The sequence below is a fragment of the Ornithorhynchus anatinus genome, chromosome 3, assembly GCF_004115215.2.
Source record: "Ornithorhynchus anatinus isolate Pmale09 chromosome 3, mOrnAna1.pri.v4, whole genome shotgun sequence".
In the NCBI taxonomy this organism is placed as follows: domain Eukaryota; kingdom Metazoa; phylum Chordata; class Mammalia; order Monotremata; family Ornithorhynchidae; genus Ornithorhynchus; species Ornithorhynchus anatinus.
This window is the reverse complement of record NC_041730.1, coordinates 3091007-3113893: the sequence shown is the minus strand read 5'-3', so window position 1 is coordinate 3113893 and position 22887 is coordinate 3091007. Positions and strand designations below refer to the sequence as shown.

The window sequence follows — 22887 nt, the reverse complement described above, 5'->3', positions numbered from 1 at the left end:
GGTGGGACGAGTGGTCGTGGGGCCGGACACTGTGGTGGAAGAGGTGTGGGGGCTGCCGGGAGACCCAGAGGGGGACAGGGTTGTGTGCGACGTGTGGGTGGGTGTTGTAGCGGTTGGGGAAGATGGCCCAGAGCTGGAGCTCCTGGGGGTCGTGGTGGACTGAGTAGAAGGTGGACGGGTCGTCTTGGCTGTGTTGGCTGAACCCGGGGGTGTTCCTGGAGTGGGCCTAGTGCCGGTGGAGGAAGCTGTGCTGAGTCCTGGCTGGGACGATGTGGTCTCGGAGATGGTGGGGGTCGTGGTCCGTCCAGTGGTGGACCGGGTGGTGGCTGAAGCCGTCCCGAGGGTGGAGGAGCCCTGCGGGGTGGCGGTAATGGCAGTGGTGGAAAGAGGAGAGGGGGAAGGGGAGCCAGTGACTCCTGTTGATGAAGGGAGCGGCAGGGAGGTGGTGATGGTGGCGGGTGGGTTGAGGGTGGGGGTGCCCCGGGGCGTGGAAATGGTGGGACTGGTGGTTGTAGGGCCGGACACTGTGGTGGAAGAGGTGTGGGGGCTGCCGGGAGACCCAGAGGGGGACGGGGTCGTGTGCGACGAGTGGGTGGACGTTGTGGCCGATGGGGAGGGTGGCGGCCCAGAGCCGGGGCTGCTGGGGGTCACGGTGGTGGTGGATCGAGTGGCTGGCGGAGGGGTGGTCTCAGTGGGAGTGGTGGAGCCGTAGGGGGTGGAGGGGCCGGATGTTGTGGCCGTTGGCTGAGCCGTGGATCCGATGGAGGTGGACACGGGCTGGGAGGTTGTTGATCGTGTGAGGGGGCTTCTGGTGGGAGATGGGGAGGTGGAGCCGGTGACCGTGGTGGAGCTCTGGGCCGTGGGGGGCGGTGAGGAAGCGGAGGGGGGTGGAGTTGTGCTCTGTGAGTCGGGAACACCAGTGGACATGGAGGATGGGAAGGTGGTGGTGGTGGCGGGAGAAGATGGCGGGGGCGTCCCAGGAGGTCCTGTGGGGGCTGTGCCGGTGGTGGAGTTGGTGAGCTGACCCGTGGCCGTGGTGGAGGAGGACGGAGAGGCTGTGTGCGGTGATGCGCCGGTGGAGGAGGAGGAGGGAATGGTTGTCGACTGGGTGGACCGGAGCTGGGTGGTCTTGGCGGTGCTGTGGGAGCCTGGACTGGACGTAGTGCCGGTGGATGGGGTAGTGGAGGAAGTGGTGAGGCCGGGGGGGGAGGATGTGGTCCCAGAAATGGTGGGGCCTGTGGTCCGTGCAGTGGTGGACCGGGTGGTGGCTGAAGCCGAGCCGGGAGTGGAGGAGCCCTGCGGGGTGGCCGTCACGGTAGAGGTGGACAAAGGGGTGGGGAAGGGGGAGCCAGTGACCCTTGTTGATGAAGGGGGCGGGAGGAAGGTGGTGGTGGTGGTGGGTGGGTTGAGGGTGGGGGTGGCCCGGGGCGTGGAAATGGTGGGCCCGGTGGTCGTAGGGCCGGACACTGTGGTGGAAGAGGTGTGGGGGCTGCCGGGAGACCCAGAGGGGGACAAGGTTGTGTGCGACGTGTAGGTGGGCGTTGCGGGGGAGGGTGAAGATGGTGAACCGGAGCTGGGACTGTTGGGGATGACGGTGGAGTGGGTAGAAGGTGGGCGGGTGGCCTTGGTTGTACTGGATGAACCCGGGGGAGTTTCTGGAGTGGGCCAAGTGCCCGTGGAGGAAGTTGTGCTGAGACCAGGGTGGGACGATGTGGTCCCAGAGATGGTGGGGCCCGTGGTCCGTCCAGTGGTGGACCGGGTGGTGGCTGAAGCCGAGCCGGGAGTGGAGCCCTGCTGGGTGGCGGTCACGGCAGAGGTGGACAGAGGGGTGGGGAAGGGGGAGCCAGTGACCCCTGTTGATGAAGGCGGTGGCAGGGAGGTGGTGGTGGCGGGTGGGTTGAGGGTGGGGGTGCCCCGGGGTGTGGAAATGATGGGCCCGGTGGTTGTAGGGCCGGATACTGTGGTGGAAGAGGTGTGGGGGCTGCCGGGAGACCCAGAGGAGGACAAGGTTATGTGCGACGTGTGGGTGGATGTTGTAGCGGTTGGGGGAGATGGTGGTCCGGAGCTGGAGCTTTTGGGGGTCGTGGTGGACCGGGTAGAAGGTGGACGGGTGGTCTTGGCTGTGCTGGCCGAACCCAGGGGTGTTTCTGGACTGGGCCTAGTGCCGGTGGTTGGGGCGGTGGAAGAGGTTGTGCTGAGACCAGGTTGGGACGATGTGGTTCCAGAGATGGTGGGGCCCATGGTCCGTGCAGTGGTGGACCGGGTGGTGGCTGAAGCCGAGCCGGGAGTGGAGGAGCCCTGCGGGGTGGCCGTCACGGTAGAGGTGGACAGAGGGGTGGGGAAGGGGGAGCCAGTGACCCTTGTTGATGAAGGGGGTGGGAGGAAGGTGGTGGTGGTGGCGGGTGGGTTGAGCGTGGGGGTGCCCCGGGGTGTGGAAATGGTGGGACTGGTGGTTGTAGGGCCGGATACTGTGGTGGAAGAGGTGTGGGGGCTGCCGGGAGACCCAGAGGGGGACAAGGTTGTGTGCGACGTGTGGGTGGATGTTGTAGCGGTTGGGGGAGATGGTGGTCCGGAGCTGGAGCTTTTGGGGGTCGTGGTGGACCGGGTAGAAGGTGAACGGGTGGTCTTGGCTGTGCTGGCCGAGGCCGGGGGTGTTTCTGGACTGGGCCTAGTGCCGGTGGGCGGGGCGGTGGAGGACGTTGTGCTGAGACCAAGGTGGGATGATGTGGTCCCAGAGATGGTGGGGCCCATGGTCCGTCCAGTGGTGGACCGGGTGGTGGCTGAAGCTGAGCCGGGAGTGGAGGAGCCCTGCTGGGTGGCCGTCACGGCAGAGGTGGACAGAGGGGTGGGGAAGGGGGAGCCAGTGACCCCTGTTGATGAAGGTGGTGTCAGGGAGGTGGTGGTGGCGGGTGGGCTGAGGGTGGGGGTGCCCCGGGGTGTGGAAATGGTGGGCCCGGTGGTTGTAGGGCCGGACACTGTGGTGGAAGAGGTGTGGGGGCTGCCGGGAGACCCAGACGGGGACACGGTTGTGTGTGACGTGTGGGTGGATGTTGTCGCGGTTGGGGGAGATGGTGGTCCGGAGCTGGAGCTCTTGGGGGTCGTGGTGGACTGGGTAGAAGGTGAACGGGTGGTCTTGGCTGTGCTGGCCGAACCCGGGGGTGTTTCTGGACTGGGCCTAGTGCCGGTGGGCAGGGCGGTGGAGGACGTTGTGCTGAGACCAGGTTGGGACGATGTGGTCCCAGAGATGGTGGGGCCCGTGGTCCGTCCAGTGGTGGTCCGGGTGGTGGCTGAAGCCGAGCCGGGAGTGGAGGAGCCCTGTGGGGTGGCCGTCGCGGTAGAGGTGGACAGAGGGGTGGGGAAGGGGGAGCCAGTGACCCCTGTTGATGAAGGCGGTGGCAGGGAGGTGGTGGTGGCGGGTGGGTTGAGGGTGGGGGTTCCTCGGGGCGTGGAAATGGTGGGACCGGTGGTTGTAGGGCCGGATACTGTGGTGGAAGAGGTGTGGGGGCTGCTGGGAGACCCAGAGGGGGACAAGGTTGTGTGCGACGTGTGGGTGGATGTTGTAGCGGTTGGGGGAGATGGTGGTCCGGAGCTGGAGCTCTTGAGGGTCGTGGTGAACTGAGTTGAAGGTGGATGGGTGGTCTTGGCTGTGCTGGTCGAGCCCGGGGGTGTTTCTGGACTGGGCCTAGTGCCGGTGGGCGGGGCAGTGGAGGACGCTGTGCTGAGACCAGGGTGGGACGATGTGGTCCCAGAGATGGTGGGGCCCGTGGTCCGTGCAGTGGTGGACCGGGTGGTGGCTGAAGCTGAGCCGGGAGTGGAGGAGCCCTGCGGGGTGGCCGTCGCGGTAGAGGTGGACAGAGGGGTGGGGAAGGGGGAGCCAGTGACCCCTGTTGATGAAAGGGGTGGCAGGGAGGTGGTGGTGGCGGGTGAGTTGAGGGTGGGGGTGCCTCGGGGTGTGGAAATGGTGGGACGGCTGGATACTGTGGTGGAATAGGTATGGGAGCTGCCAGGAGACCAAGAGGGGGACAAGGTTGTGTGCGACGTGTAGGTGAGCGTTGTGGGGGAGGGTGAAGATGGTGAGCCGGAGCTGGGACTGTTGGGGATGACAGTGGAGTGGGTAGAAGGTGGGCGGGTGGTCTTGGCTGTGCTGGACGAACCCGGGGGTGTTTCTGGAGTGGGCCAAGTGCCCGTGGAGGAAGTTGTGCTGAGACCAGGGTGGGACGATGTTGTGCCAGAGATGGTGCCCGTGGTCCGTCCAGTGGTGGACCGGGTGGTGACCGGGGCCGAGCCGGGGGTGGAGGAGCCCTGCGGGGTGGTGGTCATGGCAGAGGTGGACAGAGGGGTGGGGAAGGGCGAGATAGAGACCCCCGATGAAGTAGAAGGCGGCAGGGAGGTGGTGGTGGTGGCGGGTGGGTTGAGGGTGGGGGTGCCCCGGGGTGTGGAAATGGTGGGCCCGGTGGTTGTAGGGCCGGACACTGTGGTGGAAGAGGTGTGGGGGCTGCCGGGAGACCCAGAGGGGGGCAGGGTCGTATGCAACGTGTGGGGAGATGTAGTGGTGGTCAGAGGAGAGGGTGGCTCAGAGCTGGAGCTGTTGAATGTTGTGGTGGACTGCGTGAAAGGTGGACGGGAAGTTTTAGCTGTGCTGGCTGAACCCGGAGGTGTTTCTGGAGTGGGCCTAGTACCGGTGGACGGGGCAGTGGTGAAAGTTGGGCCGAGACCAGGGTGGGACGATGTGATCCCTGAGATTGTGGGGCCCGTGGTCCGTCCAGTGGTGGAACGGGTGGTGGCCGGGGCCGAGGCGGGAGTGGAAGAGCCCTGTGGGGTGGCGCTCACCTCGGTGGTGGACAGAGGCGTGGGGAAGGGGGAGCCAGGGACCGCTGATGAAGTTGAGGGCGACACGGTGGTGGTGGTGGCGGGTGGGGTGAGTGTGGGTGTGCCCTGTGGTGTGGAAATGGTGGAGCCAGTGGTTGAAGGGATGGACACTGTGATGGAAGAGGTGTGGGGGCTGCCGGGAGACCCCGAGGGGGACAAGGTTGTGTGCGATGTGTGGATGGGGGTTGTGGTAGATAGGGAAGATGGCCTGGAACTGGGGCTGCCAGACGTCGAGGTGGACTGGGTTGAAAGTGGACGGGTGGTCTTGGCCGTGCTGGCCGAGCCTGGAGGTGTTTCTGGACTGGGCCTAGTGCCCGTGGGCAGGGCAGTAGAAGAAGTTGTTCTGAGAACAGGGAGGGACGACGTGGTGCCAGAGACAGTGCCCGTGACCCGTCCAGTGGTGGACCGGGTAGTGGTGGGAGCCGAGCCGGGGGTGGGGGAGCCCGGCGGGGTGGCGGTCACGGCGGAAGTGGACAGAGGCGTCGGGAAAGGGGAGCCAGTGACCCCCGATGAAGTTGGGGGCGCCACGGTGGCGGTGGTGGCGGGTGGGGCGAGTGTGGGTGTGCCCTGTGGTGTGGAAGTGGTGGGACCAGTGTTTGTAAGGCCGGACACTGTGGTGGAGGAGGTGTGGGGGCTGCCGGGAGACCCCGAAGGGGACAGGGTTGTGTGAAACGTGTGTCTGGACGTTGTGGCAATTGAGGAAGAGGGTGTCCAGGAGCTGGAGCTCTTGGGGATCGTGGTGGACCTGGTAGAAGGTGGACGGGTGGTCTTGGCCGTGCTGGCCGAGCCCGGGGGTGTTTCTGGACCGGGTCTAGTGCCGGTGGGCGGGGCGGTGGAAGAGGTTGGACTGAGACCAGGGTGGGACGATGTGGTCCCGGAGACGGTGGTGACCGTGGTGTAGTAGGTGGTGGCTGGGGTTGAGGCAGTGGTGGACGTGCACAGCGGGGAGGTGGTCATCATAGTGCTGGACAGAGAGGTCGACAAGGGAGATCCAGAGACCCCCGATGAAGTAGGAGGCGGCAGAGTGGAGGTGGTGACGGGTGGGGTGAGGGTGGGGGTGCTCGGTGGCGTGGAAATGGTTGGACCGGTGGTTGTAGGGATGGACACTGTGCTGGAGAAAGTGTGGGGGCTACCGGGAGACCCAGAGGGTGACAGGGTGGTGTGTAACGTGTGAGTGGACATTGTAGCGGTTGGGAGAGATGGTGGCCCAGAGCTGGAGCTCCTGGGGGTCGTGGTGGACTGGGTAGAAGGCGGACGGGTGGTCTTGGTTGGGGTGCCCGAACCTGGGGGTGTTTCAGGACTGGGCCGTGTTTCAGTGGAGGAAGTTGTGCTGAGACCAGGGTGAGACGATGTGGTGCTGGAGAAGGTGGGGCCCATGGTCCATCCAGTGGTGGACCGGGTGGTGGTCGGGGCTGACCCAGGAGTAGAAAAGCCCTGCGGGGTGGTGGTCACTGCAGAGGTGGACAGAGGAGGTGGGAAAGGGGAACCAGTGATCCCTGTAGGTGGAGGGGGCTGCAGGGAGGTGCTGGCGGGTGGGTTGAGGGTGGGGGTGCCCCGCGGTGTGGAAACGGTGGGACCGGTGGTTGTAGGGATGGACACTGTGGTGGAAAAGGTGTGGGGGCTGCTGGGAGACCCAGAGGGGGACAAGGTTATGTGCGACATGTGGGTGGGGGTTGTAGCGGTTGGGGGAGATGGAGGCCCAGAGCTGGAGCTGCTGGGGGTCGTGGTAGACTGGGTAGAAGATGGACGGGTCGTCTCGACAGTGTTGGCTGAGAATGGGGGTGTTTCTGGACTGCTGATGGACTGGGTTGTGGAGGAGGTTGTGCTGAGACCAGGGTGGGACGATGTGGTCCCAGAGAAGGTAGGGCCCGGGTTCCATCCAGTGGTGGACCGGGTGGTGGCCGGGGCCGAGCCAGGGGTGGAAGAGCCCTGCGGGGTGGTGGTCACGGCAGAGGTGGACGGAGGGGTGGGGAAGGGCGAGCCAGAGACCCCTGATGAAGGAGAGGGTGGCAGAACGGTGGTGACAGGTGGGGTGAGGGTGGGGGTGCCCCGGGGCGTGGAAATGGTGGGACCAGTGGTTGTAAGGATGGACACTGTGGTGGAGGAGGTGTGGGGAGACCCAGAAGGAGACAAGGTCAGATGGGAGGTAGAAGTGACCGAGGCCGTGGGCGGCCCGGAGTTGATGGTGCCCTGAGGGCTTGTGGGATATTCCGTGGAGGGTGGGCCTGAACTGTAAGGAAACGGCAGTGATCCGGTCCCGGGACTAGTGGCCGTCCGGTCAGATTGCGGAGGGAGTGTGTCCGAGGTCCCCGGGGTCCTTTGGGTGCTGAAGGGGCCGGTGGTGGGGTTGGAGGGTCCGGCTGTGGGCGTCCCCTTGGTGGACGTGGGCTCGGGTGGACCCGAGCCGGTCGTCGGCCCCACGGTGGGGGTGCCCGGGGTGGTCAGGGGTGGGGTGGAAGGGTGGGGTCCCTCACTGGTGGACCTGGGCGGGGTGGTGGCCGAAGAGGCTGTGGGCTGACCAGTGGGTCCGGGGACTGTGGGGGAGGACACGGGGAGGGATGAGGGGGTGGGGCTCGACCAGCCTGGAGTCAGGCTTGGTTGCATCGTGGGGTTCGTTCTCGTCACGTCGCTCGGGCTTGTGGCTGTGGGAGACAGATCACCCAAAATGTCATCTCTACACCCCCCTCCCCTCCAAAAGCCTTTCCTGCCTGACTCCCGCACCCCCTCCATGTACATGGCACTTTCCACAAACTCCCCACTCCCAAACACCCCCATATGGCACTTTCCACATCGTCCCCACCCCAAGCCCTCCCCCCACAGTCAAGGAATTTTCAACATACTCCCCGTGACTGCCCTTGATACTTTTCTCCTCCCAACACAGACTTGACACTTTCCATAGTCTCCCCACCCCCACACACGATACTCTCCAAAATGCTCCCTCGCCCATCTGTATGGTACTCTCCAAATTGCTCCCCTTCCCACACATACGGTTCTTTCCAAATTGCTCCCTCTTCCCACACATTGCAATTTCCAAATTGCTCCCCACGCATCCACACACATGATACTTTCCAAATTGCTCCCTGCAACCCCCCACTCCACTAGTTACTTTCCAACTTGCTCCTCCGATCCTCACACATGGTCCTTTCCATATGCCCCCTCAATCACACACGTGGCATTTTCCATGAGATGTCCCTTCCTCAGTCACCGTATTTCACCTCACCCCTCGCACCCAAGTCTAATCCCGACTAGTGTCCAACGGGCCCCCCAGTGAACCAGAGTTTTTCCCAGAATCCACTGCCACTTGCCCATTTAGACCTCTTTTCCTCCCTCGCTTCCCACCTGGATGGACCTACCCCAACCCCATCCCCACTGGCTAAGAGTGGGGTCACCATACTCCTGTCCCCCGGGGTCCCGAGTGCTCCCCTGAGCACTCTCCAGGGGCTCCCCAGTCCCGGCGCGGGGAGCGGTGGGAGGATTTGGGGGTGGAGAAGGGGGGGCGGAGAGAGGCCGCGTGGTTACCCCCATCCCCGGGGTCCGGAAGCAAGTATCTACCATGACTCGTAGTTCAGAGCTGGAAGTTCTGGGGGCTTGGGTGAACCCCTTGGGCTTCAACAGCCAGTTACTCCAGTGACTGAGCACTGATCTAGTGCTCACTATGTGCCGAGTGTTGGGAGGGGTGAGATCCCTGTCCCACACAGGATTCTCCATCTACCCCCTTCCCATTTTACAGATGGGGACGAGGAAGGCTAGAGAGGGGAGGAAGATCAGGCCAGGCCACAGGCGATTAGAACCCCGGTCCCCCAACCCCCAGTCCCCCCGGTCCCAGCCGCTGAGCACTTTCTCTGACCCGGAAGGTCCATCCAACACGGGCAGCACAAGAGAAGTTCTAAGTCTGTAAATCAGAGAAGTTTTCTCACATGCAGCATGGCCTAGCGGAAAGCGTAATGTGATGGACAGTCGGGAGACCCTTGTTCTAATCCTGCCTCTGCTCCCAGCCTGCTTTGAGACGTGGGGGCCAGTTGCCTAACCTCTCTGGGCTGCCGTTTCCCCATCTTTTTTTTTCCCCCATGGTATTTGTTAGGAGCTTTACTATGTGACAAGCGCAGGGGTAGATTTATAAGACTGGTCCATGGCCCACATGGGGCTCACAATCTAAATCCCCTTTTTCCAGATGAGGGAACTGAGACACAGAGAAATGAAGTGATTTGCCCAAGGTCACGATGCAGACAGGTGGCACAGTCGGGATTAGAACCCATGTCCTCTGACTCCCAAGCCCCTGCTCTTGCCACTAGGCCATGCTGCTTCCCCAGAAGACCGTGAGCCGCGTGTGGGAGAAGGACAGTGTCCAACCTGATTAAGTGTATCTATCCCAGTGCCTGGCACATAGTAAGTGCTTAACAAATTCCATAAAAAAAGAAAAACAAACATCCCATCTACCCCAGCGCTCAGCACAGCTCTTGGCCTACAGTAGGCACCAAGTCAACGCCCAGTGGCTACTGTTACCACGAAGGCAGTGGCATCACGGCCCCCGGGAGTGAGGGAAGATGGGAAACTCACCCGAGGGCGTCTCCCCCGGAGAAGGGCTGGGAGGGCGGGACGGAGAGGTGGAGGTGTCCCAGAGCGGCGGTGGGGTGGGCGAGGCGGTAGTCCTCGGCGTGGTCTGCACGGTGGATGTGGTGGCCGAGCTGTGCGGGGCCGTGCCCGCCGTGGTGGTGGTGGCCCTGGTCACGGTGGGGCCCCGCGTGCTGGTGGTTCCCTGGGGCCCAGTGGTGGTGGACGGAGTGACCGATGCCGTGGCTGGGGGCGGGGTTTCTGCACGGAGGAAAAGCCCGGGACCCCTCGTTAACTTCGCTATCCATCGTCCCTGCTAGACTGGGAGCTCTGGGAGGGCGGGGGGCAGGTCTACTGACTGTTGTCCTCTCCCAAGGGCTCAGCGCAGTGCTCTGCACATAATAGACTGGAAGCTCTGGGGACCGTGTCTACCAATATACTCTCCCAACCGCTCAAGATAGTGCCCCGCGCACAGTAGACTGGATGCTCCTCGAGGGCAGGGATCATGTCTACTAATGCTCTTTCACTCTTCTAAATGCTCAGCACAGTGCTCTGCACACACAACAGCTAAGCACTGTCGACTGATTGATAGAATTATTCATTCAATCATATTTATTGAGCTCTTACTGTGTGCAGAGCACCATACTAAGCATTTGAGCACTGTACTAATCGCTTGATTTGCCCCTGCAGAATCTTCCCAGTGCCTGGCTATACCTAGACTCCTGGGGGCCTCAATGGCGGGTGGGCTTTGGACAGAGGTGATGGCTAATGTTAGGGACTGACTAGGAATGTATTTACCAACTTTGTTGAACTGTACTCTCCCAAGCGCTTAGTACAGTTCTCAGCACAGAGTAAGTGCTCAATAAATACACTAATCAATTGATCTAAGAGTAATAATATTAATAATTATGGTATTTACTAAGCGCTTACTATGTACCAAGCCCTGTTCTAAGTGCTGGGGTAGATATAAGGTAATCAGGTTGTCCCACGTGGGGCTCAGAGACTTCATCCCCATTTTACAGATGAGGTACTTGAAGCACAGAGAAGCAAAGTGGCTTGCTCAACATCACACAGTAGACAAGTGGCGGAGTCAGGATTAGAACCCACGTCCTCTGACTCCCGAGGCCGGGCTCTTGCCACTAAGCCACGCTGCTTCTCTACTGCTAATCGATAGAGCCTTTGAACCCGCTTCTTTCCCGCCCTGTTTCTCCTCTAGCCTGGAAACTTGTTGTGGGCAGGGAATGTATCTTTTATATTGTTCTATTGTCCTCTCCCAAGCGCCTAGTACAATGCTCTGCACATAATGAGCACTCAATAAATAACGATTGACTGACTGTTCTGCACACAGTAGGCACTCAATGAATACCATGGATTGACTAATTGACTCATTGGTGGGGTCTTGCTCACCCTGGTTCTCCTCCAGACTGGAAGCTTGAAGGAATGTGTCTACCAACTCTGTGGTATGATATTCTCTCCCAAGCACTTAGTACAGTGCTCCTTACACGGTAAGCACTCAATAAATACCATCGATTGTCTAACTATGGGGCCTGTGAGCTACTCCTCTCCCTTCCTGGTTCTCCTCTAGACTGGAAGCTCCTTGTGGGCAGGCAACATGTCTACCAATTCTGTTGTATTGTCCTCTCCCAGGTGCTCAGTACAGTGTTCTGCACACAGTAAGCGCTCAATAAATACCACTGATTGGTGGGTCTCCTCCCGCGGACAGAGACGCTGTCTGGATTTACTGGGTGAGAAGTAGCGTGGCTTAGCGGAAAGAGCCCGGGCTTGGGAGTCAGAGGATGTGGGTTCTAATCCCAGCTCCGCCGACTGTCTGCCATGTGACCTTGGGCAATCCACTTAACTTCTCTGAGCCTCAGTTCCCTCATCTGTAAAATGGGGATGAAGACTGTGAGCCCCACGTGGGACAAACTGATTACCTTATATCTACTCCAGCGCTTAGAACGGTGCTTGGTGCATAGTAAGCACTTAAGGAATACCACCACCATCATTATTATTATTATTTACAGTGGCCACCAGACAGATGAGGGTGGGGCAAGGGGGTCCCAACCCCCAAGAGGGTGGTAGCGGGGGCTCACCTGACGGAGGGGGCGGCAAGGTGGGGGGGGTCGACGACGGCCTGAGGGTCGGGCTTTGCGTGGGGGCCGCTGTCGGCTTGGTCAGCCCCGAGGACGTGGGCTGGGCAGTGGCCAGCGTCTGGACCGTCGTGGCCGGAGTGGGGGTGGTCCCGGCGGCGGTGGTCTGGGGAGCTGGGGCGGGAAGGAGATGGGTCAGTGAGCGTCGGCCTTAGACAGGAGGTGCTGGGGGGGTCGGGGAGGGAGGTCTCCTGGGTCCCTTGGCTTCCTCTCCTTCCCCTCTCGCAGGGGCTTTCCAGGACCACCACCCCTCATGGCGAGCTGGGGGTCAGAGCAGGCCCGGAGATGGGGACGCCTGGGTTCTGCCCTCTGGGGCCTTATTTCTACTGATGCCTGTTCATTTGTTTTGATGTCCGTCTCCCCCGCTCTAGACTGTAAGCCATTGTGGGCAGGGATTGTCTCTACTGCTGTATTGTACTTTCCAAGTGCTTAGTACAGTGCTCTGCACACAGTAAGCACTCGATAAATACGATTGAATAAATGAATGAATAAAATGCCTAAGGTGAGCTGGGGGTCAGAGCTGATCCAGGTATTCATTCATTCAATAGTATTTATTGAGCGCTTACTATGTGCAGAGCACTGTACTAAGCGCTTGGAATGAACAAGTGGGCAACAGATAGAGACGGTCCCTGCCGTTTGATGGGCTTACGGTCTAATCGGGGGAGACAGACAAGAACAGTGGCGATAAATAGAGTCAAGGGGAAGAACATTTCATAAAAACAATGGCAACTAAATAGAATCGAGGCGATGTACATTTCATTAACAAAATAAATAGGGTAATGGAAATATATACAGTTGAGTGGACGAGTACAGTGCTGAGGGGATGGGAAGGGAGAGGGGGAGGAGCAGAGGGAGATGAGGGGAAAAGAGGGTTAAGCTGCGGAGAGGTGAAGGGGGGGCGGTAGAGGAAGTAGAGGGAGAAGGGGAGCTTAGTCTGGGAAGGCCTCTTGGAGGAGGTGAGTTTTAAGTAGGGTTTTGAAGAGGGGAAGAGAATTAGCCTGGCGGAGGTGAGGAGGGAGGGCGTTCCAGGACCGCGGGAGGACGTGGCCCAGGGGTCGACGGCGGGATAGGTGAGACTGAGGGACGGTGAGGAGGTGGGCGGCGGAGGAGCGGAGTGTGCGGGGTGGGCGGTGGAAAGAGTGAAGGGAGGAGAGGTAGGAAGGGGCAAGGTGACATAGCGCCTCGAAGCCTAGAGTGAAGAGTTTTTGTTTGGAGCGGAGGTCGATAGGCAACCACTGGAGGTGTTTAAAAAGGGAAGTGACAGGCCCAGAGCGTTTCTGCAGGAAGATGAGCCGGGCGGCGGAGTGAAGAATAGACCGGAGCGGGGTGAGAGAGGAGGAAGGGAGATCGGAGAGAAGGCCGACACAGTAGTCTAGCCGGGATATCACGAGAGCCCATAGCAGTAAGGTAGCCGTTTGGGTGGAGAGGAAAGGGCGGATCTTGGCGATATTGTAAAGGTGAAGCCGACAGGTCTCGGTAACGGATAGGATGTGTGGGGTGAACGAGAGGAAGTATGGGGACTCCTGGGGCCGTGCCCACGGTGGTAAGACTTGACCGGGATACCCACGATGGGGATGGGTCCAGTGGGGACCCTAGAAACATCCGGTGGTTGGTGGTCCCGCTGTGATCATTTCAGCTCTCAGCGTGCTGCCCCTCGCCCTCCTCCTCCTCACTCCCTGCATCCTGGCCCCGGTGATCCCCAGTTCCTCCCACAAGGTCTAGTCCTACCCGCTCAGAACATTCTGCAAAGGCTACAGCCCCATGCCCGCGACAGGCACCTAGTACAGCTCCTGCTCACAGTAGGTGTCCAACACAGTGCTCTGCCTCTGGTAGGTGCTCAGTACAATACACTACCCACAGAAGGGACTCAATATATGAATGATGCCGAAGCTGGGGAGGAGAAGAGGATGGAGGGCAGAGTGAAAGAAGCAGGGTCGGGGCAGCGTGACATGAGCAGTGTGGTAAGGGACTCACCCGTCGTTTCTGGAATTGGGGTGGTGGGCACCGTAGCTGAAAGGGAAAGGATAGATTGTGTTACCAGCCCCAGGCCCCTCCCCCAGCCCCAGCCCCCACCTCTTCCGCTCATCTCTAATTGGGTCCCCTCTCTGGGCTATAGAGAGGACTGCTGCGAGTCAGAAGACCTGGGTTCGAGTCCCCGAAACCTGCCCTGTGCCCTCGGGGAAAGTTACTGAACCTCTCTGGGCCTTGCTTTCCCCATTGGTAAAACAGATATAAGAGGCCGGGCGACGTAGTGGAAAGAGGTTTGGGGGCTGGAAGTTGGGAGCCGGGGGTCCCAGCTCTGTCCCTGCTCTGCTTGTGGGACCCTGGGCAAGTCATTGAATCCCTCTGGGCCTCAGTTTCTCTATCTGTAAAATGGGGAGAATGACCCAGTCCCAGAGGCAATGGGGGTGAGGGTGTTCTGGGGGAATCGAAGCTCTTGGGAAACCCCAGGCTTTGGGGAGAGGGCCTTGGGGGAAGGTGAGCTGAGGTTGGGAAGTGCTCCTCTGGGAACCTGGGAGGAGAAAGGATGGTCTCTGCTGGGGGTTGGGGAGCTCCCTAGACTCCAGCCCTCCTAAGAGGACCCCCAACCCCAGCCCGAGATCCTAGGACTGGTGGTTTCTAATTAATTAATTATGGAACTGAAGTGCTTACTATGTGCCAAGCCCAGTTCTAAATGATGGGGTACATACAAGGTAACCAGTTTGGACATAGTCCCTATCCCACAGAGGGCCCACGGTTCTGGGTCCTGAGTTCTAGGTGTTGTGTACGTGTTCTGGGTTCTGGGTCCTGGATTCTGTAAACTGTGTTCTGGGTCAGCGCTTAGTACATTGCCTGGCACATAGTAAGCACTTAAAAAATACCATCATTATTCTGAGTTTGGTCCTGTGCACTGGGTTTTGGGTCTTGGGTCATGGGTTCTGGGCCTTGTGTTCTGTGTCCTGGGTTCTGTGTCCTGGGTTCTGTGTTCTGGGTCTTGTGTTCTGTGTTATCGGTTCTATGTACTGTGTTCTGTGTTCTGGGTCCTGGGTCCTGTGTTTTGTGCTCTCAGTTCTGTGTACTGTTTTTGAGTGCTGGGTCTTGGGTTTTGTGTTCTATATAATGGATCCTGTGTACTGAGTTCTGGGTCCCGGGTCCTGGGTTCTGGGTCCTGTGTCCTGGATCTGCACGCAGAGGGAGAGGGTGGACATCCACTTACGACAAGGCCGACACCTCCCTTCTTCATGGTCGAAGTATTTGTCAGGGGTGCAGTTGTAGCAGCCTGGGGTGGGGATGGGGGATGGACAGATAGACCAACACCTGAGTGAGGCCCTCCCCTCCACACACTCCCCTGGGGACGGACTGCACTCCCGGCCTGCTGTGTGACCATAAGTGAGTCCCCCGAACCTCTCTGGACCTCTGTGTCCTCCTCTGTAAACTGGGGCTCAGCTCCTGCCTCTGCCCACCTCCCCCTGTGACCACAAACCTCAGGGGAATGGACAGAGGGAGGGGCAGGCCTAGTCCTCTCGCTCCTATCACAGCGTCCAGCACAGAGTGAGCGGTGGATGGCTCTCCTGTTGCCATTGTCCATCCCTTAATTCATTAACGGTCCCTCTTGGAATCCCGGGGATGTGACATGGCAGTGAGTGGGTGAGGGTGGACATGGAGTGTCTAATTTCTGTCATCCCCCTGGCTGCCCACCTCCTCTTTCTACCCTTTGCACTCCCAGTCACTCTCCAACCAACCCCTACCTGCCCCTGTCCACCCCCCGTCTGCCTCCTGTCCACCTTCATCTGGCCCCATCCACCCCCAGTCCATCCCCTGCCATCACCGAGTCCACTCTCATATGCCCCCGTCCACCCCTCATCTGCCCCCAGTCCACCCTGAGCATGTCCACTGTCCACCCTCATCCAGCCCCATATTCCCCCAGTCCACCCTCAACCACCCCTTTCCACCCTCCATCCACCTTCATTCGGTTCCATCCACCCCTCATCCACTCCCGGTCCACCCCCATCTTCCCCGTGTCCACCCTCATCCTCCCCATCCACCCGTTCACTTCCGGTCCACCCCTCATCTGCCTCCTCCCACCCCTGTCTGCTCCTGGTCTGCCCTCATCTGCCCCGTCCACCTCCCTCCGACCCCCGATCCAGCCCTCATCTGCCCCTGATCCGCCCCGATCCACCCCCACCTTCCCACAGGGTGCCCACCCAGGCCCCGGACTGACCCTCGATGTTGACGTAGCTGGGGTTCAGCAGCTGGAATGGGCAGAGGCAGGGCTGGTAATGCCATGTGCAGTTCACGTCGCTGGTGTACTGGTAGCCGCCCGACCCGCTCACCGGCCGGTGGGTGTTGTAGAAGTCGCAGTAAAGGGCTATGGAGCAGGGGTGGAGGCGGAGAGCCAGAGAGAAAATGCCCTGCATTCAGTACAGTGCTGGGCACAGAGTAAGCACTTAACCATTACTGGGAGGAAGCTGGGGACCCAGGGGGTCGGCAGAGCTTGGCCTGCTCCCCTCAGCTACCTTCAGACCCCCCCAGAATGACCTTCTTAAGGGACTCGGCCTCCACTGGGGATCCAACCTCTATCAGGGACCCAGACTTCCCCTCTAGACTGTAAACTCGTTGTAGGCAGGGAATGTGCCTGTTTATTGTTCTATTGCATTTTCCCAAGGGCTTAGTACAGTGCTCTGCACACAGTAAGCGCTCAATAAATATGATTGACTGACCTGGCCTCCCCCGGGCCTCGATGTCCACCAGGGACCTGGCCACTACAGGAGCACATGGCTTCTGTCACACCGGGTGAAGGTCATGAGAAGCCGCATAGCTTGGTGGATAAAGCCTGGGTCTGGGAGCCAGAAGGACCTGGGTTCTAATTCCGGTGCTGCCACTTGTCTGTGGGCGCCCTTAGGCAAGTCACTTCACTTCTCCGGGCCTCGGTTATCTCCTCTGTAAAACTGGGATTAAGACCGTGAGCCTTATCTGGGACATGGCTACTTGTTTTGCTTTGTTGTCTGTCTCCCCGTCTAGACCCTGAGCCCGCTGTTGGGTAGGGATTGTCTCTATCTGTTACCGAATTGTACTTTCCAAGCGTTTAATACAGTGCTCTGCACACAGTAAGCACTCAATAATATGATTGAATGAATGAATGAATGAATGAACATGCACTGTTTCTAACCTGGTTAGCTTGTATCTACCCCAGTGCTTAGTACAGCAGCGTGGCTTATTGGAAAGAGCCCGGGCTTTGGAGTCAGAGGTCATGGATTCGAATCCCAGCTCTGCCACTTGTCAGCTGTGTGACTGTGGGCAAGTCACTTAACTTCTCTGTAACTCAGTTACCTCATCTGTAAAATGGGGATTAAGATGGTGAGCCCCACGTGGGACAACCTGATTCCCCTGTGTCTACCCCAGCGCTTAGAACAGTGCTCGGCACATAGTAAGCGCTTAACAAATACCAACATTATTATTATTACAGCCCCTGGCACATTGTAAGTGCTGGACAGATGCCATAAAAAGGCACACGGAAGGTACAAAAGCCTCCTAAAGCCTCCCATGTAGTAACAGCAGTAAGACTGATACTTAGTAAGCTCTTACTGGGTGCAGTTCACTATACCGAGCACTGGGAGAAAAGTCACAAGTGAGTATTACACAACCCGTGGGAGCTCACAATCTATGAGGTATACGTCCACTGCTCCTCCTCACTCGTTTCTTCACTGTTCACCAGCGGTCTCGGGCACCTCACGGGGAACCCTTCTCCCCTGCTTAAAGTCAGTTTCTAGTAACTGGTGAACTTTAAATGGTGTCAATTGGTTCCCTTTGCAATCCTAATAAGGCTGTCACCCAATCCCGCCATTTGCCTGAAAAAGCATCGCCAGTGGATGCGTTCTCTCTCCCAGGAGTCCTCCCACCAGAGGTCCCTGTGGACCCATCCAGAGTCACCCTCCTCTCCCTCCCCCGGCCCCGGGGGGGCATGGACACTCACGGCAGAAGTCGGGGGACCTCCAGTCCACGCAGACACCGGCGTCCAGACAGGCCTTGGCGTAGGCAGCCACGGCATCACACAGACACTCGCAATCTCCGCCCGAGTCGCACCCACAGGTGTCGCGCACACAGGCGTCATAGTAGGGCATGCGGTACACCTGCAGGAGGCGGGCATGTCCACGGGCCATCGATGACCACTGCCCACTCCTCCAACTATCCCCGCTCCATTCTCACCACACCCGGCTTGCACTCTTTGGCTACTCTCAAGCCAACTGACAACCTGGCCCTTGCTCTTGTCTCTCTCACTGCAGCTGACCTGCTGCCATGCCAACATCCCTCCCACCATGATCCCCCTGCCTCTTCACATCCAGTGGACTGCTGCTCTTCCCAGCACAGTGCTCTGCACGCAGTAGACTGAATGCTCCTTGAGGGCAGGAGTCCCATCTACTGACTTTATTGCAATCTCCTAAGGTTTCAGTCCAGTGTTCTGGACACAGTAATAATAATAGTAATAATGATAATGATGGTATTTGTTAAGTACTTACTTTGTGCCAAGCACTGTTCTAAGCACTGGGGTTAATACAAGGTAATCAGGTTGTCCCACATTGGGCTCGCAGTTTACATCCCCATTTTTACAGATGAGGAAACTGAGGCACAGAGAAGTGAAGTGACTTGCCCACAGTCACACAGCAGACAAGTGGCAGAGCTGGGATCAGAACCCATAACCTCTGACTCCCAAGCCCGGGCTCTTGCCACTGAGGCACGCTGCTTCTCAACCCCTTGCTATCAGATATCTCCTGCCCTTCCACCTCCAAACATGCAGCCCCCAGACCCTAAACTGTTACTGGATCCTGCAGTCCCTCTGACTCCTGCCCAACTCCCTTAATGGAATGTAGGGGTGGGGTACAGGTTCAGGGGGTCCTGGGAAGGCTGGGGGGTTGTGGGGTTCTGGCTGGGTACCTTGAGGAGTTTGGAGGTCAAGTAGAACTGGGAGGCAAGTGTGGGAGCTGAGTTAGGGGTTTGGATGGGGGGGTGGGTTCTGTGGTTTGGGAGCCTAGGGTCCAGGGTTTGGGATCTGAGGGTATGGGGTTCTGAGGTTCAGGGGGCCTGGGGTTTAGGTTTTGGGAAGCAGCATGGTGTAGTGTATATAGTCCGGGTCTGGGAGTCAGAAGGATCTGGGTTCTAATCCCAGATCTGCCACATGTCTGCTGGGTGACCTTGAGCAAGTTGCTTCACTTCTCTGGGCCTCAGTTACCTCATCTGTAAAATGGGGATTTAGAGTGTGAGTCCCTGGGGAGACAGGGACTGTGTCCAACCGGATTAATTTGTGTCTACCTCAGTGCTTAGAACTGTGCTTGGCACATAGTAAGTGCTTAGTAAGTGCCATAATTATTATTATCTGGGGGTCCAGAGTTCTGGAGATCTAGTGTCCTGATGGACCTCAGCCCCCTGGTCTCCAATCTGGGGGTCTGAGGTTTGGGGTATGGGGTTATCGGACTCAAAGAATCTGGGATTTTGGGAGATTCAGCGCTCTGGGGGTCTGGGAATCCAGCAATCTGGGGGTCTGGGGTTCAGGGTTTGGGGGAACAGAGGCCTGAGGATCTAATGTTCTGGTGGTCCTCAGCCACCTGGTTCCCAATCTGGGGGTCTGGGGTTTGGGGATGTGGGGCTCTGGGGATCCAGCATTCTGGGGGCCCGGGGTCTGGAGTTTCCGTGGTCCAGGCCTCAAGGGTCCGGGAGTCTGGGTATCTGGAAATTTGAAAGTCTGGGGTTCCAGTGGACTGTGGTACAGGGGTCTGAAGATCCAGCATTCTGGGGGCCTGGGGTCCGGGATTCTAGGGGTCCAGGGCTCTGAGGTCCAATAATAATAATAATAATAATAATAATAATGATAATATTGGTATTTGTTAAGCACTTCCTAAGTGCCGAGCACTGTTCTAAGCACTGGGGGAGATATAGGGTAATTAGATTGTCCCACATGAGGCTCACAGTCTTAATCACCATTTTACAGATGAGGTAACTGAGGCATCGAGAAGTCAAGTGACTTGCCCAAAGTCACACAGCTGACAGGTGGCTGAGCCAGGATTAGAACCCATGACCTCTGACTCCTAAGCCCCTGCTTTTTCCACTGAGCCTTGCTGCTTCTCAGATCCAAGACATCTGGGGTTCTGATGATTTGGAGGTCTGGGACTTATGGGTCTGGGGGGTTCGGAGATCCACTGATCTGGGGGTCCTCAGACCCCTGGTCCCCAGTCTGAGGGTCCTGAGGCTGGAGTTTGTGGATATGGGGTTCAGGGATCCGGGACTCCGGAGATCAAGCAACCTGGGGGTCTGGGGGTCCAGGATCTGGGGTCTGGGATTCCAGGAGACCAGGATTCAGGGGTCTAGGTTTCCAGTGATTTGGAAGTCTGGGGTTCCGGTGGTTCAGGGGTCTGCGGTTTCCAGGGGTGTCGGCACCTTGCTGTGGCAGGCGGCGAAGGTGTGGCTGTTGATGATGGCGCACTTCTTCTCGGCCCAGGCCTTGCGGTAGGGGTTCTGGCTGCAGGGGTCCAGCACGAAGCTGACGTCTCCGCAGAGAGGGTTCTCCTTCCACGAGTTGACGAACTCCAGCTCGCTGGACGCCACGTACTTGCTGCGCGTCTCGTAATCGTCTCTCATGTTCCCATTGTAGTTCCCGCACAGGCCGCACAGGGGGCCCTGGAAACCATCCCAGGAGATGCCAGGCCGGAGCTCAGTGACCACATCAGCCCCGTGCCCATCAACCCGGTGTCCATTACTTCTATGTCCACCAGCCCCCACCCTCAACTCTGTGCCCGTCAGCTATGGATCTGTCAAGCAAGCCCCATGCCCATCAACTCTGTGCCCTCCACCCCCTTCCATTTCCACCCTGTACCCACCAGCTCTGTGTCCATCAGCTCTAAGCCTGCCAGTCAGCCCTGCATCCATCAACCCTGTGCCACATCCACCAGCCCCACACCCTCATCTCTGTGATCCATCAGCTCTGGATCTACCAGTCGGCCCCATGCCCATCAACTCTGTGCCTGCCAGCCCGTGCCCATCCACCCTGTGGTCGCCAGTCAGCCCCGCAACCATCAATTCTGTGTCCGCCAGCTCCATGCCCATCCATTCTATGCCCATCAGCTCTGATCCCGCCAGCCCCATATCCATAAACTCTGTGCCCATCAGCCTCATACCCATAAAATCTGTAGCCATCAGGCCCTTTCCCATCAAATCTATGCCCAACTACCCTGTGCCCATAAGATCTGAGCTTTCTGTGCCAATAGGCCTTGGTCATGTGCAATGACCTCATAATTTCGGGACAGGAAGTTTGGGACAACTGGTAGAGCTTTAGTTTGGGACATGGTGACCCTGGCACTAGTCCGGCATTGAGGAAGGTGGGGGGTGAGGGAGAGGAGGTTGAAGAAGAGAAGGTGGAGAAGGAGGCCAGAGACAAGGAACAGAGGAGAAAAGGAGGAAGAGAATTAATAATAATATTTGTGGTATTTGTTAAGGGCTCACTGTGTGCCAGTGCCGGGATGGATACAAGCAAATTGGGTTGGACACAGTCCCTGTCCTGCATGGGGCTCACAATCTTAACCCCCATTTTACAGATGAGGTAATTGAGACCCAGAAAAGTGAAGTGGCTTGCCCAAGGTCACACAGCAAAAAAGCGGCAGAGCCGGGATTAGAACCCATGACCCCCTGACTCCTAGGCACAGACTCTGTCCACTATGTGCTGCTTCTCAGAGACAGGAGGGAGGGAAAGGATTGGGGAGAAAGGCAGGGAAGGAGGAGGAAGAGGAATAGAGGTGGAAGAGGAGCCAGAGAATAAGAACAGGGGAGAAAAGGAGGAAGAGAAAGAGGACAGGAGAGAAGGGAAGGATGGGGGAGAAAGGAGAGGAGGAGGAAGAGGAAAAAATAAGGGAGGGAAAAGACAGAAAGGAAAAAAAGGATGGGGGAGAAAGGTCATGAAGAGGAGAAGGAGGAGAACCAGAGAACAAGAACAGGGGAGACAAGGAAGAAGAGAAAGAGGACTGGAGGTAGGGGAAGGACAGTGGGAGAAAGAAGAGGAGGAGGAAGAGGAAGAGGAAGGAATAAGGGAGGAAAAGGACAGAAAGGGTGAAAAGGACAAGGGGAGAAAGGTCATGAAGAGGAGAAGGAGGAGAAACCAGAGAACAAGAACAGGGGAGAAAAGGAGGAAGAGAAAGAGGACAGGAAGGAGGGGAAAGAGGAGAAGCAGAAGCCAGATAATAAGAATGGGGAGAAAAGGAGGAAGAGAAAAAGGGCAGGAGGAAAGGAAAGGACAGGGGGAGGAAGGCCATGAGGAGGAGGAAGCATGGAGGTACCTGGGATGCCCGGAAAATCTTGATGAAGACGTTCATGTGCTTGTTCCAGACGAGGGTCATGTTGAACTTCCCAGGGATGACGATGTCGAACATGAGATGCAGGGCGTTCTTCCTCACCTGGAGCTGCACCTGGGGGTTCTCCCCCGATATGGCATACGTGGCATCTGACAGCACCACCAACAGACCCTGCGGGGACCCAGGATGCGCCCTCAGCTCTCCCACCCTCCGGGTGCCCCAAGCCTAGCTGAACAAGACGCCGAGTTGGCATTGGGCAGCCACGGAAGAGTGGAGAGTGAACATCATTGAGCTTAGCAGCAGCTGCGTCATAGAATGGGAGCAAGTTCACAGTGGGTCACTGGGGGACTAGAGTCAGGGATGGAGAGGGGAGAGTCAGGGGGTGTGGATGGTCCATGCTGGGTCACTTGAGTGAGTCGGGGATGGAGAGGGAAGAGTGAGGGGTTGTTGGAGAGTCTGTGCTGGGTCACTGGAGGAGATTCAGGGATGGAGAAGAGAGAGTCAGGGGTGTTGGATGGTCCATGTTGGGTCACTGGGGGAGAGTCAGTGGTGGAGAAGGGAGAGTCAGGGGTTGGGGATGGTCTGTGCTGGGTCACTGAAGAGAGTCTGGGATGGAGAGGGGAGAATCGGGGGTGTGGGATGATCCCTGCTAGGTGACTGGGGGAGAGACTGGCACAGTGAAAGAAGAGTCGGAAGGGTTGGATGGTCTGTGCTGGATCACTAGAGAGAGTCTGGGATGTAGAGAGAGTCAGAGATGTAGGATGGTCTATGCTGGGTCACTGGGGAGAATCAGGGATGTTTACTGTCCAACCCTAACCACGAGGAGGGAGACCAGAGGGAGGACCAGCACACTGTCCTGGATCCCTCCTGTCCTGTCGGAGATGGAACCAAAGGCTGGGAGCAGGGGCTGGGTTAGGTGGAGTGACACAGCACACTTCTGTTCCAGTCCTGGAGTCGCCCCACATGTTTTCTCTCCGTTGACAGCCCGGGACCCCCCCCCCCCC

The 22887-nt window shown here is 58.5% G+C and overlaps 3 protein-coding genes across 3 annotated transcripts in view; all 3 read right to left on the bottom strand.

Annotated features, from left to right (window-relative positions):
• Nucleotides 1-588: 588 nt before the first annotated feature.
• On the bottom strand, nucleotides 589-1304 carry LOC120638299 (leucine-rich repeat extensin-like protein 3; the record flags this gene model as incomplete). The annotated part of the gene is made up of 1 exon (XM_039911651.1): nucleotides 589-1304. A coding segment is annotated over one exon (657 nt), but the record flags the coding sequence as incomplete, so codon positions are not given.
• A 2378-nt stretch (nucleotides 1305-3682) lies between these two features.
• LOC120638298 (mucin-2-like) lies at nucleotides 3683-7644 on the bottom strand. The gene is made up of 3 exons (XM_039911650.1): nucleotides 7578-7644; nucleotides 4092-7403; nucleotides 3683-3822 (listed from the first exon to the last, which is right to left on the bottom strand). The coding sequence occupies exons 1-3, from the start codon at nucleotides 7642-7644 to the stop codon at nucleotides 3683-3685; spliced, it is 3519 nt and encodes a 1172-aa protein (XP_039767584.1).
• A 2490-nt stretch (nucleotides 7645-10134) lies between these two features.
• Nucleotides 10135-22887, bottom strand: part of LOC100082253 (mucin-6) — a 51292-nt gene continuing 38539 nt past the window's right edge. Inside the window, exons 24-31 of the mRNA XM_039911649.1 lie at nucleotides 21869-22054; nucleotides 19980-20219; nucleotides 17524-17680; nucleotides 15772-15918; nucleotides 14767-14829; nucleotides 13545-13580; nucleotides 11514-11684; nucleotides 10135-10142 (exon numbers count right to left, since the gene is read on the bottom strand). Of these exons, the coding sequence (XP_039767583.1) occupies nucleotides 10135-10142; nucleotides 11514-11684; nucleotides 13545-13580; nucleotides 14767-14829; nucleotides 15772-15918; nucleotides 17524-17680; nucleotides 19980-20219; nucleotides 21869-22054 (1008 nt within the window). The remainder of the gene's footprint in view (nucleotides 10143-11513; nucleotides 11685-13544; nucleotides 13581-14766; nucleotides 14830-15771; nucleotides 15919-17523; nucleotides 17681-19979; nucleotides 20220-21868; nucleotides 22055-22887) is intronic.

Excerpts from the sequence above, each read along its gene's own strand:
- LOC120638298 (XM_039911650.1), bottom strand. The coding sequence starts at position 7,644 with ATGGGGGTGTTTGGGAGTGGGGAGTTTGTGGAAAGTGCCATGTACATG. Across the intron at positions 7,404-7,577 it reads GGAGGGGGTGCGGGAGTCAG|TCCCCGGACCCACTGGTCAG; the intron begins GCAGGAAAGGCT and ends CCTCCCCCACAG. Across the intron at positions 3,823-4,091 it reads CTCCACTGTCATCCCCAACA|GGCTCCTCCACTCCCGGCTC; the intron begins GTCCCAGCTCCG and ends GCCACCCCGCAG.